At 51.6% G+C, this 15,875-nt stretch overlaps 6 protein-coding genes across 6 annotated transcripts; 3 read left to right on the top strand and 3 right to left on the bottom strand.

Moving 5' to 3' along the window:
• Positions 1–544: 544 nt before the first annotated feature.
• On the bottom strand, positions 545–2,527 carry V2A60_005577 (glycoside hydrolase family 84 protein; the record flags this gene model as incomplete). Its single annotated transcript, XM_083256887.1, has 1 exon — positions 545–2,527. The coding sequence occupies one exon, from the start codon at positions 2,525–2,527 to the stop codon at positions 545–547; it is 1,983 nt and encodes a 660-aa protein (XP_083113013.1).
• Positions 2,528–3,986: 1,459 nt separating this feature from the next.
• On the bottom strand, positions 3,987–5,054 carry V2A60_005576 (phosphotransferase family protein; the record flags this gene model as incomplete). The annotated part of the gene is made up of 1 exon (XM_083256886.1): positions 3,987–5,054. The coding sequence occupies one exon, from the start codon at positions 5,052–5,054 to the stop codon at positions 3,987–3,989; it is 1,068 nt and encodes a 355-aa protein (XP_083113012.1).
• A 740-nt stretch (positions 5,055–5,794) lies between these two features.
• On the bottom strand, positions 5,795–6,443 carry V2A60_005575 (HNH endonuclease signature motif containing protein; the record flags this gene model as incomplete). Its single annotated transcript, XM_083256885.1, has 2 exons — positions 5,795–6,259; positions 6,315–6,443. 2 exons carry the CDS (start codon positions 6,441–6,443, stop codon positions 5,795–5,797), a joined length of 594 nt encoding a protein of 197 aa, XP_083113011.1.
• A 2,512-nt stretch (positions 6,444–8,955) lies between these two features.
• V2A60_005574 (uncharacterized protein) lies at positions 8,956–11,117 on the top strand (the record flags this gene model as incomplete). The annotated part of the gene is made up of 4 exons (XM_083256884.1): positions 8,956–9,197; positions 10,057–10,270; positions 10,538–10,785; positions 10,838–11,117. The coding sequence occupies 4 exons, from the start codon at positions 8,956–8,958 to the stop codon at positions 11,115–11,117; spliced, it is 984 nt and encodes a 327-aa protein (XP_083113010.1).
• A 1,526-nt stretch (positions 11,118–12,643) lies between these two features.
• Positions 12,644–13,462, top strand: V2A60_005573 (DUF4360 domain-containing protein; the record flags this gene model as incomplete). Its single annotated transcript, XM_083256883.1, has 3 exons — positions 12,644–12,918; positions 13,001–13,268; positions 13,394–13,462. The coding sequence occupies 3 exons, from the start codon at positions 12,644–12,646 to the stop codon at positions 13,460–13,462; spliced, it is 612 nt and encodes a 203-aa protein (XP_083113009.1).
• Positions 13,463–14,476: 1,014 nt separating this feature from the next.
• Positions 14,477–15,666, top strand: V2A60_005572 (uncharacterized protein; the record flags this gene model as incomplete). Its single annotated transcript, XM_083256882.1, has 3 exons — positions 14,477–14,641; positions 14,704–14,889; positions 14,953–15,666. The coding sequence occupies 3 exons, from the start codon at positions 14,477–14,479 to the stop codon at positions 15,664–15,666; spliced, it is 1,065 nt and encodes a 354-aa protein (XP_083113008.1).
• Between the last annotated feature and the right edge of the window lie 209 nt (positions 15,667–15,875).

Raw genomic sequence — 15,875 nt, 5'->3', positions numbered from 1 at the left:
GATGGCGATCCGCGTCATGATACCGGCTTCGAGGACAGCGCCAGCTACGCCGCAGATGGTGCGACCGCAATCATGGCATCCATATGGGGTGCGGCGCTGCAGATGGCAGGCCCGATCTCGAACAGGAGGATGTTGAAAATGTATGTCCATTATGCTTCCAACTGCCCGCAGAACTTTCCCCAGTGTACTTTTCATATAGAAGATGCATGACAAGACAAGAGGGTGATTATTCCCGTGATAATCAAAGAGATAAGGGAGTTCTCCTGCAAGTCTTGTCCCAGAATTTTACCTGGGCATACATACAATTCAGGCACTCTTCGAGTGTACGAGCCCGTTGCTAGGAGACCGGATGCACGAAATATTCTACAATTATAGTAATCTAATGTGCAAAAGAATAAAGGGCAGTGTCCAGATCGAACATGATGGAAAGACGCTATGCAAAGTCACACGCAGTAATAAACACACATACGTTTTCATCTCAATCCATGATTGATTGATGTAAATCCAGAATCCCGCTGAATTTGTTGATTCCTAGTATGAATAGCTATTTACTCTTGTAAATAGTCGTAGCATTCGCAATGAAGGCGTCAAATACTCCATCGCCAGTTCTCGGGTTGATGATGTTGGGGACCACTTTGCCATCTACCAAGCCACCGACAGTCCTGGCCTTGGTCTTCTCAACCCGCTCTTGAGCAGCCTTGTACTCCTCGTCGGCTTTGCTCTTGTCACCACCATCAATCGCGTTCAGCATGGCGATCATGTGCTGGCTGGCTTTGGCCCATTGCATGGCGACGGCGGACCAAGGCGCGACTTCGGTTGCAAAGGGCTTCATGGCCATCCCGGGCAGAACATCGGGAAGGCTGGCAATACGTTCGAGGCGACTGGTGAGAGCGCTCCTGCCCTGCTTATCGTGAGACTTTCGCGCGGCCCAGAAAGCGTCAATGTCCTTGCTGAGCTCCGGCGCGCTCTCGGTTTTGTTGCGGTGAGGCCAGTTTTGGTTGAGGTCGGCAAAAGCAAGCAGGGCATTGTAGACACTCTGATCCTTGCCAGCTAGCTCCTGGATGACAGCGACCCAAGACTTCTCTGGTTGATAGGCAGGACTGTTCCATGAATAGTCGCCGTAGTTGCCCAGGGCAATCATGGAAGCATAAGACTGCACCATGGGGTTGGAGGTAAAGCCAATCATGTACTTGTACAAATCAGCAGCACGTTTAGTTAACGGATTCAAGAACAGGCGATATGGCTCATTGTCGTTGACGGGAAAGTTATCCCAGATAAAGAGCTTGTCGGTGACGTATGTAGAATCAGCACGAATGACACTCTCAACGGTGATCTCGTCAGAGAACACACCCTCGCCGGTCCACTGGACTCGGATATTCTTATTCAGTTGCTTGCCAAATTGGCTCTTGTAGGGATCAGGGGCGCTACCAGCATAGTTTGTAGGAACAGTCTCCAAGTCAACGAGACCCTCGTGCGCCTTGATATATTCCTTTTGTACGCGATTCAGATAGTAGGTCTGGGCGTCCGCGATCCAGTGCCAATCGCCCTTGTTGGGAAACTTTTTCTTGTCAGAGTCACAGTGGAACTCTAGAGGTATGTCGTCCAGCGCAATGTAGAAGCTGGAAACACCAAGCTTGCGCAGCTGCTCAAACTTGGAGGTCGTAGAGTTGAAATCGGCATCCGAAGTATAGCAGAGGTCCAGACCGGGGGAGAGGGCATAGGTAAAGTCGACGTGGTTTGCGTTGGCAGTCTCAATGAGCTCTTTGAGTTGATCAAGATCGCTACCTCCGTACAGCTCACGCCAAGTCGCACGTAGATACGGATCACCCTTCGGAGTGTAGATGTAGGTGTTCATTTTGTGTTTGCCGTAAAAGACATACTGGTCCTTCCGAGCCTGGTGCGACCACGGGATGCCGTAGAAGCCCTCAATGGAACCGCGAATGGGCATCAGAGGCCAGTCACGGACTTTGACACCCGGGACACCGCGATTGCCACCGACAAGCTGACGAAGCGTTTGGGCGGCGTAGAAAGTGCCGCGAGCATCGACGCCGTTCAGGACAACAGTAGGACGGCCGTTGTACTTGCCAGCGCCCAGGACATAGCCTTCGGCGGTGAGACCTTTCGCCGAGTCGCCAGTGAGTGCCTTTGCGGCGGCTGCAGCATCTCTGTTCTCGGACTCGGTGCCAACAAAGATCTGGGTACCCTTGCTGGTGGCTTGGTTGGCAACTGTGGCCTTGCCGCCAGCGTCGGCGATGATAGCCTGAACAGCTTTGATAGTGGGCGCATCTGTAGCGTTGCCGGTGACGATTGTGACATCGCCGCTAAGGCGCACAGCGCAGGCATTGGAACCAGAAATTTGCTGAGGAGGGGGCCAGACAGCAGGTAGGTTGAGCTTCTGGTCCGAGGTGCCAGCCAGGTCAGTCTGTGCCGCATCGGCGTTGTTGTTGGCAACGGTATTCGCTGCGACAGACCACGAAAGAGCAACAAAAGATGCCCAGAGGGCCGTGGCACGGTTTGGGTGCAACATTGTGCGTGTTGGGAGGCCGAGATTCCCTGCACACACAATGAGGATGGTGTCGGGCAAGGCATTTATATATGCTTGTTGATAATACCAGACCCCAAACTACCGAGACTGATGCTAACTTGCCGACGGGTCTATACATGCTATTAGTCCGGACGACCCAAAAGTCCCCTTGGATCGGGCGCCATTATCCTTGCTACCGAACTGAGCAGGGAGCCCTTGTTACAACGGCTGTGGGAATATCCCATGTCGCTTTCCCACTTTCGCGGGGCATTTTGTGCCGCCATACTGCCGGATTCAACCCGGCCATCGGCATCACTCTGGTGTCGTATTCAAAATACAGAGGCGGAGAAGGTGCGGGGAGAGATAACTTTAAGTGGCCTGTGGTCTGAGGGTTGGGGTCCGTGACATGACATCGTTTCCTTGGCTAATCGCCGAGATCAAATTCTCCGATTGATTGAGGTCTGTACGGAGTAGTAAGCCATCTTAATTTGGGGGGAGCAGCCCTGAGCAAGCATCCCGATGCCATGACTCGCTGTGCCATCGATGCCTAACCTCTGCTCTGCGTTTCACGGTTTAAGTGATGCTGGCGGATGCAAGCCTCTGTCTGTCCCTGCTCTGCACGGCACTAACGGCGCACACCTCGTTCCCGGTTGATATTGCAAAGAGCAAAGGGAAGCTGTCCCGCTTGTTTTGCCCATTGCAACGTTGCAGGCCAAGAGCAGGCCATCCGGAGTGGCGGCACTGCGCTCTTATTAGTTGTGTTAGCTTATTATCAGTATTGTCGCAGAGGGCTTGTTAGTGCCGAGTTAGTTAGTGCGCGAGACTCGCCTACGGATGCAACATGATGCTTTCAAGGTTCGTATTCTACCCCTACCAATAAGAGTACTGGTAAGTAAGTCAGATTCCAGGTACACCCCGAGGAAAGTGGCCGGATTTCGGCTTCTGGAGCTCGCAGGCTCGACTTTCCTGGGGTCAAATGACGATCTACCCCAGCTGAGCAAAGGGGACGGCGCCGCTTGGCAACCGGTGCGGATTGAAATGGCCACGACTCTAGTCTCTAGCTAGAGTGATGTACATGGACCCCTGTCAGCGCCATATTCAGCGGTTCGTGGTCTGGCTACCAGTTTGCTTTCGCCCAAATACGCACATGAGAGAAGTGCGCCGCTGCAACGAGATTCACCAGCACCATACATACATTGGATAGAAGTAGAAAATTGACACACACCCCCGTTGAGGTTCAATGTCAACTGGCCTCTATGCAAAATATACAGATTCGGCAATGTGGGTGGCCTTTTTCAGCAGAATTCGGCCACCGACTAAAATTAGTGATGATCAGTTCGTGGACGCTGCTGAACCTGGACTTCCCTGTACCGATACTGCTTTTACATTCTCTGTCGTTTTTCTGTTCAGTTTCCGCATTCGAGTAGGATGTGTGTATGGTCTGGGCCATAGCCGCAAGACTTTAGTTGCAAAAACGCTGAATGAGGCCTTGAAGGCGGTCATCAGTCTCGTACTTCTTCAATGCCGTCTCCTTCCACTGCGTCCAATCTTGACTGACTCCAAAGACTTGTAGAATTGCATTTGCTAAAGGCAACGCGTAGGACCATTTAGGTTCCAGGGCCAGCCCCCAGAAGAATCTTCTCGCCTTTTCATCAATCATACTGTTTGGCAGCATAGAGATTCCCTTTTGCCGTAGTGCATCCGCCAAGGCAAGATCATCAACACTTAGCGAGACCTTGCCACTGCATAACGCACTCATATCGGCAGTAACAAGTGACGGCCCAAAGGCTTCACGTCGAGGTACGACACGCGCCATCTGCCAGTCGATTATGCCGGTAATGTTAAGGTCGTCGTCAACCAGTAAGTGGTCGCCTTTGTCGTCGACATGCTTTATAAAGAATTCTTCTAGAGCTTGTGTTTGTTCGTCTTGTTGAGCTAGCTGCGTAGCGTTGTCCTTGAGAAACCGATAGACTAGATAGGCATTTACTGGATACTCGGTATAGAGTTGGCCGTCCGCAATTAGCGCCAAGTATTGCTCGGCGAAAGCAATGTAATAGGCAGTCGAGCTCGCAAATGGTCCCTTTGGGGTGAGTACCACAAATCTGTCGCTTGCTACCGCAGACACGTCAATCTTGGAGGACTGGAAGCACAGGGATCCAGCTTTGGGGAACGGGTGGCGCTCCAACTCGACCATGATTTCGGCGAGGTGACTCCAGATCCTTGTTTTCTCGCCCGTGGTTGCTCCCTGACTTGTCCAGGGTCTTCCAGGCAGCTCTTCCATGAGAAGAAAACTAACGCCGACGCCATGGTCTGTTCCATTACTGCATACGCCATAACCGAAAGCTCGAGGTGCCGGTACTCTGGTCGTTTCGAGAAATTTCAAGGTTGCGTACTCGCTGCGTATCAGGTCGTCCGCCAACGTGGCCGGAAGGCCAACAGCGAAGCTTGCAACCCGAGGAACTCGCAGGAGCCACGACGGGGAGCCGTCCTGAAAGCGAATGCGGGCATGATAGTTGGCGCTTCCCATCATTGCGCCCACTCCTACCTTGGAAGAGTGTTCGATGCTGCAATTTTTACCGCCATTCAGCCTGGACGCAAGTTGGCAGACGGCCGTGTCGTTGATACTAGCGCAAAGACGATCGATTTCAGCGACGACACGCGATACGTAAGTCGCATCATCCAAGACCTGTCGATCCAATCCTATTAGTGCTACATATTTCCTGACGAGAGTTATGACAAAGAACAGGGAGAATGGACTAGTTAGTACCTCTTCGCATGTATGGATAGAAGGTGAGAGGTGGGCAGAGCACAGGTGGCGGTTACAGCTGTCGCAGCCGCCGATTGCCCTGACGCTTGGCTTTTCACACTCTGATACTGAACAACTGAAGAATCTGGGCTCCATTGCAAAATCTTTTAGAGATTGACGCAGGTGGTTGGGAAATAATGATTGCGTAAAAGCACAACTTATCATCTATCGTTCCGAGAACAACTATTATTCCATGAGCAGCGGATGACTAATGTTATGGCCAAGCGAGTATTTTATACACCGCAAGCTGGAATCCCCAAAGACGGCCTACATTGGGAAGTAGGGGCGTATCACCGGACGACCCTGGAATTGAACCGCCATATCTGGTATATTGTTCTAACGAGGCATCAACCCAGGGTAGGACGTCGCTTGCACAGAAGGCAAGGGGTCATTGGGGAACAGAGTCGTAGAGTTATTTACACAAATTGTAACTTGATTTATGTGAATACTATTATAACATACCGTTACGTCTTGGCAATAGCGCTGGTAACCCAACCATCAAACTTTAGGTTTACAAGTGCACCGAGATGTGTTGTTCCGTCGGCTCGGACGTCCTGCTGGCTCAAATCATCCAGAATGGTGTCGATGTGGGCGCCTGCCGCAGAAAGGTAAAGGATATGAGCAATAGCTCTGTGAATAGCAAGAAGACGTTCCGAGGGTGGCTCAAGTGTGCGTTCTTCTGTCAGAAAAAGCTCGCGCGTAACGGGCAGGAAATTATGGATCGCGGCGGGGAGAAAAGTGTTAATACGATAGGTGTTTGACCCTCCGGAAGGTTCAAAGTATATCTGGAAGTCGCCAAAATCCTGATGCAGGTTATGAGTCAATGTCATGGCATTTCGAGGTCTGTCGATATCGGAGCCTTTGATTAAATGCACTACATCCGTGTCGAGCATGTTCAGAATCTCCACAGCTACTTCACGCGAGGAATCCTATAAATAGTAAGCCGGTGAACGTTTGGACGCTGATTGAGACGGAGCAGCATACAAGCGTGCCGTCAGAACTCGTCTTCACTAATGAGTGCGGTAGAATATGAGCAACTTCCAATGAATCAAATGTTTGTCCCGTAAGAAGCTGTCCATCGTCATCCCGTGCCTCATCACCTGCCTGTTTCATCCGTTCGAGAGCTTGTTTTCGGTCAAAGCTGCGGGAGATCACACATCGGTGGCGATCGCGTATTAGGCATGTGCCCCGAAGGGCTGATAGTCGCAATGGCGTTTCGACGAATGATTGGCCCCCGGCACGTGTGCTTTGTGTTGGGGAGTGGTAGGCTGGGGATGGCTGAGGGGTTTGTTTGGTGGATGCCTTCACTATAACGATACATGTTAGTGATGCGGCCTTTGAACTCTCGAGGAGTTACCGTCGCTCACAGGGCAGGAAGAAATTATGAAGCAGGTAATCTGCAAACTCTGCTAATTTTGACCAGATTTTATGCTCTTGATCTTTATTGGTTAAATCCATATCTACTGTATTGGTTAAAGGCAATTTTATAGACTTAAAAAGCGCCTGCAAGAGATTGTCTTTTGCTTTTGTCGTCAACGCATGCTCGTACGTATGACGCACGAGCTCTGTTCGGTCGTATTTATTCTTCAAAGGGTCGTAGTCACGAAAGTGATGAAGGATTGCATAAAATCTAGTTTTTGCTTTGTCTCGAACTTCCTTTGTAAGCGGGAAAGTGGACGAAGAGTTGATGACGTGCTCCAGTGAATCACAATGGCGGCTGTGAGCGGACGCCATGACTGTTCAGATTCTTCGTTTTCTCGCGCGTCCTCGATGAAGGAGGACGTGCAGATATCAAGAGTCCCGTCACGGTAGCACGTGACGCATCACGTTAGCACTCAGCTGAGCTGACGGGGCTACAGTGCGTAGTTATTAAGGGCCTGACAACGAGTTGACAGAACTTTTCAAATTTGCACCGTTTTCGGGTACCCGACGACAGTTGTAATGCGAGCGAATTTGCAAACTAGTATTCAGCCTGCAAGGTAGCGGATAACAGCCCGAAACTCGTTGAATATACCTGCAAAGACTATCACAAAGATGCAATTGAGGACAAAGATGGCCACTCTCAATATTGCAAAGCCGCTGGTGCACCCTTGAATAACTCACGCTCGGACTTGCACAGGAAAAAAGCGGAATGGTGAATGGAAACGCGCCGGCATTCAATTCCGCTAAACAGATACTCGAACGGTAAAAAGACGAGTTGCCCTAGCCTGCCACCGCTCCTGTCGCCCTCACTGCCCAATTGGAGTCTGAAGCTGCTTGTGGCTGGCTGAAGCATGAAAGCTGCAGGCAAAAACCTCTGTTGATCCCTGCCAACTGAGCTAAGGATGCAGGCAGACGCAGTGTAAGCCGCACGCAAGAATAATTCGAATGACCACTATGGCGTGCTGCATGGAAACCCGACTGATGACAGCACAATTGCTGTGAGTTCAGCTTCGTTGAGCGAGAATATCGGTCGCTGGGCAGGCTGTTGTGACAGTAGATCCGTTAAGCCCGAATTATTAATACACTTTTGTAACCCAGCCATCTGCCTCTTCTATTTGATGCTTTCTATTTACTTTGAATACTCCCCCAAAAGAACAAGAAACGTCAATGAACAACAACAAGACTCAATAATATACGCCGCTGTTGCTGCTGCCTCGCTTACTCTTTCGTGGCCAACATGTCACGCGCTGCCGAAATCCCCGACAACTTCATGGTCAAATGGCACGCCGACAGGAATCGCGGGACAAGGGCCGTACGCCGGCCCATAACTGCTTGCCAAACCTGCCGTGCATCGAAGGTTAAATGTGACGGGAAGCAACGCTGTAGTCACTGTACATCGCGTGGCGTTGCCTGTGTTTATGCCACTTCCAAGAGAAGCACTGCCGGAACAAGTACCGGCATACAAAAAAACACTCAGCCGGCTTATAGACCAGTTGTGGTAGAGCATCTATTTCCGGTTTCGTTCCCAACACCATTGCCGACTTCGACGTTTGGGGAGCCAATAGATGGAATAGCAGGCCTGAGCAGCAACGACAACGGTGCTACTACTACATGCCAGAATACGATGGCGAGAAACGACCATGACACGTACCATCATGCTTGTAGCCGCACGATCTTGACGCCAGGAATGAATGATGTGCCAAATATTACGGAATCCGCTCCTTTCTACGATGCACAACTATCCGAGTTCGGCATGCAATTTAGTACCTCCAACACCATGGATACGAGTCCCTCGGTTGCCATTTCCGATTATAGCACTGATGCAACCTACCCTACATATTCGAGTTCCGATACCAAAGACAGCAACAAGAGACGCACCGCTTGTCCGAGCTCTTCCAACTCTACAACAAACTCTATCGGCAGAGTTTTTCTCTCGGCACATTGCATCTGCCGGGAAAACTTGTCGAAAAGTGTCCACGCTATCAACAGCGCTATGACGAATAACAGCATGAATGGCATATTCCATGTCACCTCAGAGTTTATGCACAATTGCCAGGGTATCATGGAATGCAACCTTTGCACCCTTCAGTGCACTGATCTCGTGTGTTTGATTTCTTTCCTTCAACAAACAGGAAGTTGCCTCCACTACATCGCCGCGACCGATCCAAACCAACAGTCCATCAGGCTTCAGGTCGCCGGTACCATGGTGCCAGTGACAGATGCGCGCATGAGACTCGTGGCCGTCACCAATCTCGTTCAACACGCGGTTGATGTTCTCGATGCAATCGGCAACAGGGGGCAAGCTATGCTACAGACCCCGTCCCCGCCAACTCCGCTGGCTCTGGCCAATGTTGGGTATCTAGAAAACACAATCAATGATCTCAAGAGGACGCTAGACGGCGTCATCTCCATCGCCGAACAAAACACGGGCCAATGGACTTGGAAGTGACGTCTCAATGGGAAAGCAGGTCGACAGGCCGATAAATCGCGACCTATTTTTTTAAACTCCATTACTTGCGCTTTTGCTTGTATTAGTATCGCCACCGCAATGTTGACAATGGCACATTACTCTAGACCCAATACGTGATTCAGAACCAAATGGACTTTATCAAGACTAAAAGCCAGCGACCATTTCGAGACCATCTTTCGGAATGCAAACTGTGTAGATCTTGGTAAGCCCCATCAAGATGCATCCCTGCGATAACATACCGCACCTCGTCGTTGAACATGCCTTGCGCCATTCGGGGACGGCGGTTGAGACTCGCGAGATCGACGCCCAGTGAAGGATTATTATCGCTTTGCTGCACTAAGATTTCGGGATCAAGTACGTCTATTATTCGATTGCTTAAGGTCTTATGATCGATGTCGAGCATTGTAACGAAAGCGGTTGCGCGTCGTTTGCGCTTGTCTATAGTTAGAGTGTTCGCGATGGGAGTCTAAGTAGTAGCAGAAACTCTCTGGTACCTGAGGGTGAGAGAGTACCCCGTCACTACGAGCAATCTGGTAATGCAAATAAAGAAAGATGAGATACCAAACTTCGCGATACTTCCCATCTTATATCGGTGGCAATTAAACTTACCTTATCCTATATCGAGTTGATGGCGAGGAGATAGAATGATGCTCGAGGCGGCGCGCGGGCCAGCAAGAGTCCGGCGGGCCGTTTTCCTTGATCTCTCTATGAGTCAAAGTCTTTAATATGGTAAACAAGGTTAAGTTGGGTTCGATTTTCATGGTCCGAAACCATTGCTGGCTTATTCGGAAACCCATTTGCGCCGTGAACCGTCGCGCTCCGGCCCATCTCCAGCTTCCTGCCAGAGACCGTCGTCGCCGTCTTTGTCGGGGGCACCAGCGGCATTGGCGAGTACACGCTCAAAGAGTTCACCCGTGCAGTGCGCAGGCCACGAATATACGTTGATCGTATTGTAGTCCAACGCAGGCAGGTCAATCCAGACGGCTTGTTAACCTTTGTCCAAGGTGATATTAGCCACCTGCGCAACGTGGATGCCCTATGCAAGAAGGTGCAGGATCAAGAAAAAGCAATTACTATCGGTTTCTGGAGTGCAGGGTCATTGACAAGCGGTCAGATTAAGTCGCATACGTTGCCGTCTTCTTTCTCTAGCCGTTCCCCCTTTTCTCTCTTTCCTTTTGGGAGACCGAAGGGGGTCTCCAGAAGTTATGCTAGCTAATAACGGCATTTAGAAACTGCTGAAGGGCTTGACTTTGCAGCTGCCTGACGAGTCTACTCTCGCACTCGCATTATATCAAATTTCCTGCCTCAACTAAAGGCGGCGACTGGCATTCGCCGCGTAATCAGCGTCTCTACCGGCACGACCGAGGGGGAGATTGACTTCGACGACTTTCAGCTTCTCAAGGGGGGCGGTATAAGCAAACAGCGCGAGCACAACAGCTCCATGATTTCCCTGACAAGCGTTTACTTTGCCACAAAGGTGCCCTCAGTATCCTTCATTCACGACTACCCAGGGCACGTCAAGTCGGGAATCTCCCGAGGAACGACGGGCGTCCTCAAGGCCGCGTTCGTGGTGATCAACACATTAGGGCCGCTACTCTTCTTCAAACCCGAGAAGGAGAGCGGTGATCGACATCTTTACCATCTCACAAGTGAGCGCTTCGAAGACCAAGGAGGGCGTCGAGGAATCAGTACCCCTTGGGGATCGCATTGCGATGGCCAGAGGCGTCGATGGCGTCGCCGGAAGCGGTGTCTATTCATATGACGCTGACAACAATGAGTCCCCTGAGAAGGTCGAGAATATTTTGGCACGCCACAAGAAACTGGGCGCGGTTGGGAGGGTGTGGAAGCGAATACAAGACAACACGATGTTGATTCTCGAGTCTAGCAGCGAGTGAGGCTGTACTGCACTAGAATGTAGTTGCTTCTGCCTTTATCAAGGCCAAGAGGTACAAGAACTTTGCTTTTCTATAATTTCTAATGAATATCTTACAATGCATCGATAATTGAAACCGAATGATAACTCATGTTCTCAGCACTTTCCCCCAAGAGCGTGACTGTCAGGTCGTATACTCGGGCCTTGCGCTTCATTTCCGCGAGGATCCGAGCTCATATGCAGTCCCCGATACTGGCACGACGTTTTTTCCGTATACGTATTAACCCGTTAACGGCTTCAATACGAGGTGGCTGCTTGGAGGAAATTTTTCAAGCCGCCACCAACACAGTCGTGGCTATGCAGTGCAACGAGTGCGTTGAGATGTAGGGCTGGGTAGCTGTTTCATGCGTACGCCAGTGTGGCGCCGAAAAGCAAGCATGACTGTCCGATCATTGACATAACGGGTGCAAAGTATTGGCATGGCTGTCTTCTCCATAACTCGACTGGACAAGGCCCGTCCAGCTATTAGACACCGTGCTTGCTTTGGTGGCGTCGCCTTACTGCCTAACCAGGTCACCGGCTGAACCTGGAGCCCCCCAAGCCCCCAGTCAGCCTTGGATATCCCGCGTACCGGTCTAGCATCAACCTATTGCTTATTTTCCGATCAGCCGGCTTTTGTGTCTAGCGATCAGCCGTAGCCCTGACTCGTCCCGGCAGTTGGGTACCCATGTGCCACGATGTGCGGCCCCGGCGGCGCTGACCGCCCCCAGTCCGATCGTGTTCGAGAAGGGTCCAATGCAGTGATGCGAGCATACAGAGGGTAGTTCCAGACTGACTGTTGCGCCCTGGGGCCCTCAGCTGGTCTTTGATACCGCCCTGTCACAGATAGAAAGTCTCGAGCACTATTTTTGGTAGCAATCTATAGGGCTTGACAACCATAATGTTACGCTCATCAAGTTGCACGAAACGGCCGCTTGACCAAAGTGAGTTTGCTGCAAATCCCTCTATCAAGATTAGACTCGGCTTCTTTGCATTCCAATTCGATCTTGGGATCGGTGTCCTGTGTTGTAATAGAACTCCCCATGGCCGTAGTTCTGGTAGCCAGGAACGTCAGCACCTGCCAGGAGCTCTGCTGAGGCCTCGCCCAGCTGCTGCCCGAGATCGATAGTTACTATCAAAGAGGCCGCTATAGTAGACCATTGGACGCCTTCACAGCCTCTTGTCTTACACACAATGGGCTGCGCCTAGATGGCTTTCAGCAGAAGCCATGGCCCGTATTGGGCGTGGCCAACATGTCTTCTTGCTCTTCTAACTGGACGGTTGCCATCCAGCCACGCCAACGTCGGACTCCTCAGCCGCATATGGCATCGTGAGATGTCTGTCAAGAAGAATCACGAAAAGGAGAACTCACGGCTATAAAAGGAGCCGAACATCTCGCCTCTTGGACGAATTTGTTCCTCACCAAGACAGAAAGCAGCTCTCACTCAGACACACAAAACTCCTTCTCAGCTCTCACTCGCTACATTCTTTGGAAGCAATTCTTTGACAATGAAGTTCATCGGTACTCTTCTTCCCATCCTCGGCCTTGCCGCTGCCGCCCCTGCCTCCGGCCCGGCCCCTTCCAAGGTCAAGATCAATGGCGTGAGCCTGCTCGGAAGCGGCTGCCCTGCTGGCACCGCCGACGTCCAGGTTGATGCCACCGGCACCCTGTTCGAGGCCACCTTCTCCGCCTACGAGGTGCAGACCGGTCCTGGCACCAAGGCCATCGACTGGCGCAAGAACTGCAAGCTCACCCTGAACATGCAGTTTGACCAGGGCTTCCAGTGAGTATCCCACGCCAACTTGGCTCCGTCTCTAGAGCAGATCAATGATAGGCCGCGGACGCGTCAACTAACCAACAACCAGGTTCTCCATCCTCGACACCGACATGATTGGCTTCGCCGAGATCCCCAAGGGCGCCAAGGGCCAGTGCACCAACACCTTCTCCTTCACTGGCAACGGTGCCCAGCACGTCGACTATGGCATCAGCCTGCCCGGCCACTACAGCGGCAACTTCGATCTCCAGAGCCGCGCCGGTATCGAGTCTTGGTCTCCTTGCGGCGGCAGCACTGCCATCCTCAACATGAACACCGCCTGCAACATCAGCCCGACCAACCTCCCCGCCCTCATTGCTGTAAGTTGACAGCTCCTTTTGGCTTGAAGTCATTGCCCAATTCGTCCAAGAAGTGGCGCAAGCGTCATGAAAGGTCCTGGGGGATCTGGAATATTGTGTGCTAACGCAGCTGCCTCACTTTCTAGGTCGACCACATCAGCGGCAAGCTCAAGGTCAAGTTCGCCGTCCAGTGGAGAGTCTGCCCCAAGCACTAAACAGTGCGGGCGACACTTGGATTGTAGCTTCTTTGGTCATCCTCCGCAGAGTCATCGCTTGTTTCCCTCAAGGTCTGCGCAACCTAAGGTGCCTCTGATGGTGGAGATGCCACGACTTCACTTCCGGTTTCTCTAACGAGCAACGAGTTTCTGTCCCTGTCTAGGCTAGCTTCTTCTCTTCTGTCCTGAGCTTTATTAATTTGCGAAATAAAACGTTGGATCCACGCATAGCTACCTTGAACATGTGCATTGCCTCGTCACCCTAGGAACTTTTAACTCGTAGGACTGAACCGGTCAACCGGTCAAAGATTTCACAAAGGAACTTTCAGACAATCTTCCCCGCATCTTTTAGTGTAGCACGCCACTCATCGGGCTTCGGCACGGTGAACCTGCCACATGTGGAAGGTCGGGCAAACTAGTGTTCCTTGTTATTAGTTGCCCTTATTCCCCCAGCGTATTCTTGGTAGCTATCAGTAAGCATGAATGGATGGGCCACAGTTTCACACTCGGGAGTTCAATGCTTGGACCGCTGTTGTGAAAAATTCCCTTACCATCCTCTTTTATTTGGGGGGGTTCCAATTTCAAGACTTTGGTCCGTCAAGAGGTTTGTTAAGCTTGGCGATCGTCTCGAAAGACATTGTCTCAGGTTAATGCCCAAAGCAATCTCTCCTCTCCCTGCCTGCTTATTTCCCTGCAGCACAACAAGATTGGCTCCGACCAATCATCCGTCTAGAGGGCGGCGCCGGGGACGGAGTCGATCCCGCCCTACACGTAGAAGGTCAACAAGGCCTCGTCCACAATTGATGCAACACCGGCGATGCTGCAAGGCAGAGCGGCCACACGCATGAGCAGTATATATGGTGATGCCCGCCACCCCTGGCCCTGAATGTCAAGACGTGTACGGATATCTTTTCTCATTTTCCGCGCTGGTGTGTGTAGCCTCCTTTGGTAGACCGGGGGATTTTTTTTTTTTTCTTCAAGCTTCCTTTTTTTTCGCCAGACGATTTTGTCATCATGTTGCTTAAGAGCTTCGTCACCTTCCTGGCTGCGACCCAGGCTGTCACCGCAGACTCGTCGCACTCTATGCACTTCCGCAAGTCCCGCAGGTACAAGGCCATGAGCATGCCTTCTTCCAGAGACATTGCTGGCCGTGACGACGGATCGCTTGTGAATGAGCAGGTATTATAATCGGACCCCTAAAAGCTTGTGCAGGCAGGAACTGGTTGCTGATTCCACATTAGGGCTTTTGGTTCTCACACTTCACCGTTGGCGCGAGCAAGGACCTCGAGATTCTAATCGACACTGGCTCCTCCGATGCCATAATGAACCCTGGAATTTACCAGCCCAGCCCAGCTTCGCAAGATCAAGGCCGTCGTTTCCGCATTGCGTACGCCACAACAAATCCCGACGGTTCGGGCTCCCTCGCCGTGAGTGCTCCCCCATGACATAGTATCGCAAGACCTCTCCATTTCTAATCAATGTTCACGCAGGCCTCTGGCAAGGTCTACCGCGATGTTGTTACCCAGCTCGGCGCCAATCTCACTGTCACGCAGCAAGTCATTGGCGCCATTGATAGCCCCAGCTCGCCTCCTACGTTCCCGCACGACGGCCTCATTGGATACGGCGCGCCGCAAGGTTCTCTGGCTGGAAATCCCTTCCTCTTCTCCCTCTGCGACTCTCACACCCTCTCCGCCTGCCGGTTTGGCCTCGCTTTGCGCACCGACGGCACGGGCCAGCTGCACTACGGCACTGTTGTCACCGACGAGTTCTCCGGCGAGCTCACCACAGTCAAGACCAGAGACCTCTGGTCCGTCTCTGGTGGCATCACCGTTGACGGCAAGGTCGTCTCCGACAACCTTTACCTCGCCACCGACTCGGGTACGACCGTCATCTTCGGCCCAACGAGCGTCGTCAGCAAGGTCTTCAAGGCCGCTGGTATCAAGCAGGTCACTGTCGAGAACGGTATTCAAGGCCACTACAGTTGTAGCAACGCCCCTACCATCGGTTTCAACCTCGGTGGCAAGAACTTCAACATTGACCCCAAGGCCCTCGCGTTCAAGAAGGATGGCGATGACTGCACTGCCAGTCTCCTCGGCACAACAGACTTTGGCAACACATGGCTCGTTGGCCAGGCTTTCTTCCAGGGCCGCTACATTGACCACAATGTTGATGACGGCACTATGGGCTTCGCAAACCTCAAGTAAGCAAGAAATAATGATGAACGAAGTAAACGTACATACATGGCTGCTCAAGTGTTTACGGATATATCGCGAGTAAATATATTTATAAACTGCTACACAAAATCAGAAACCAGGTCTCCTGGTGCTGATGCTACCAATCTCTAATGATCCTCAATCATCCGATTCTCCCACTATGCTTCGATATGCACAAAAGAAAAGTCGCGTCGCTTCGC

The sequence above is a fragment of the Cordyceps javanica genome, chromosome 3 (assembly GCF_051103115.1).
Source record: "Cordyceps javanica chromosome 3, complete sequence".
NCBI classification, from domain to species: domain Eukaryota; kingdom Fungi; phylum Ascomycota; class Sordariomycetes; order Hypocreales; family Cordycipitaceae; genus Cordyceps; species Cordyceps javanica.
Note: the sequence above shows the minus strand (reverse complement) of the source record. Positions and strands in the feature narration are given on the sequence as shown.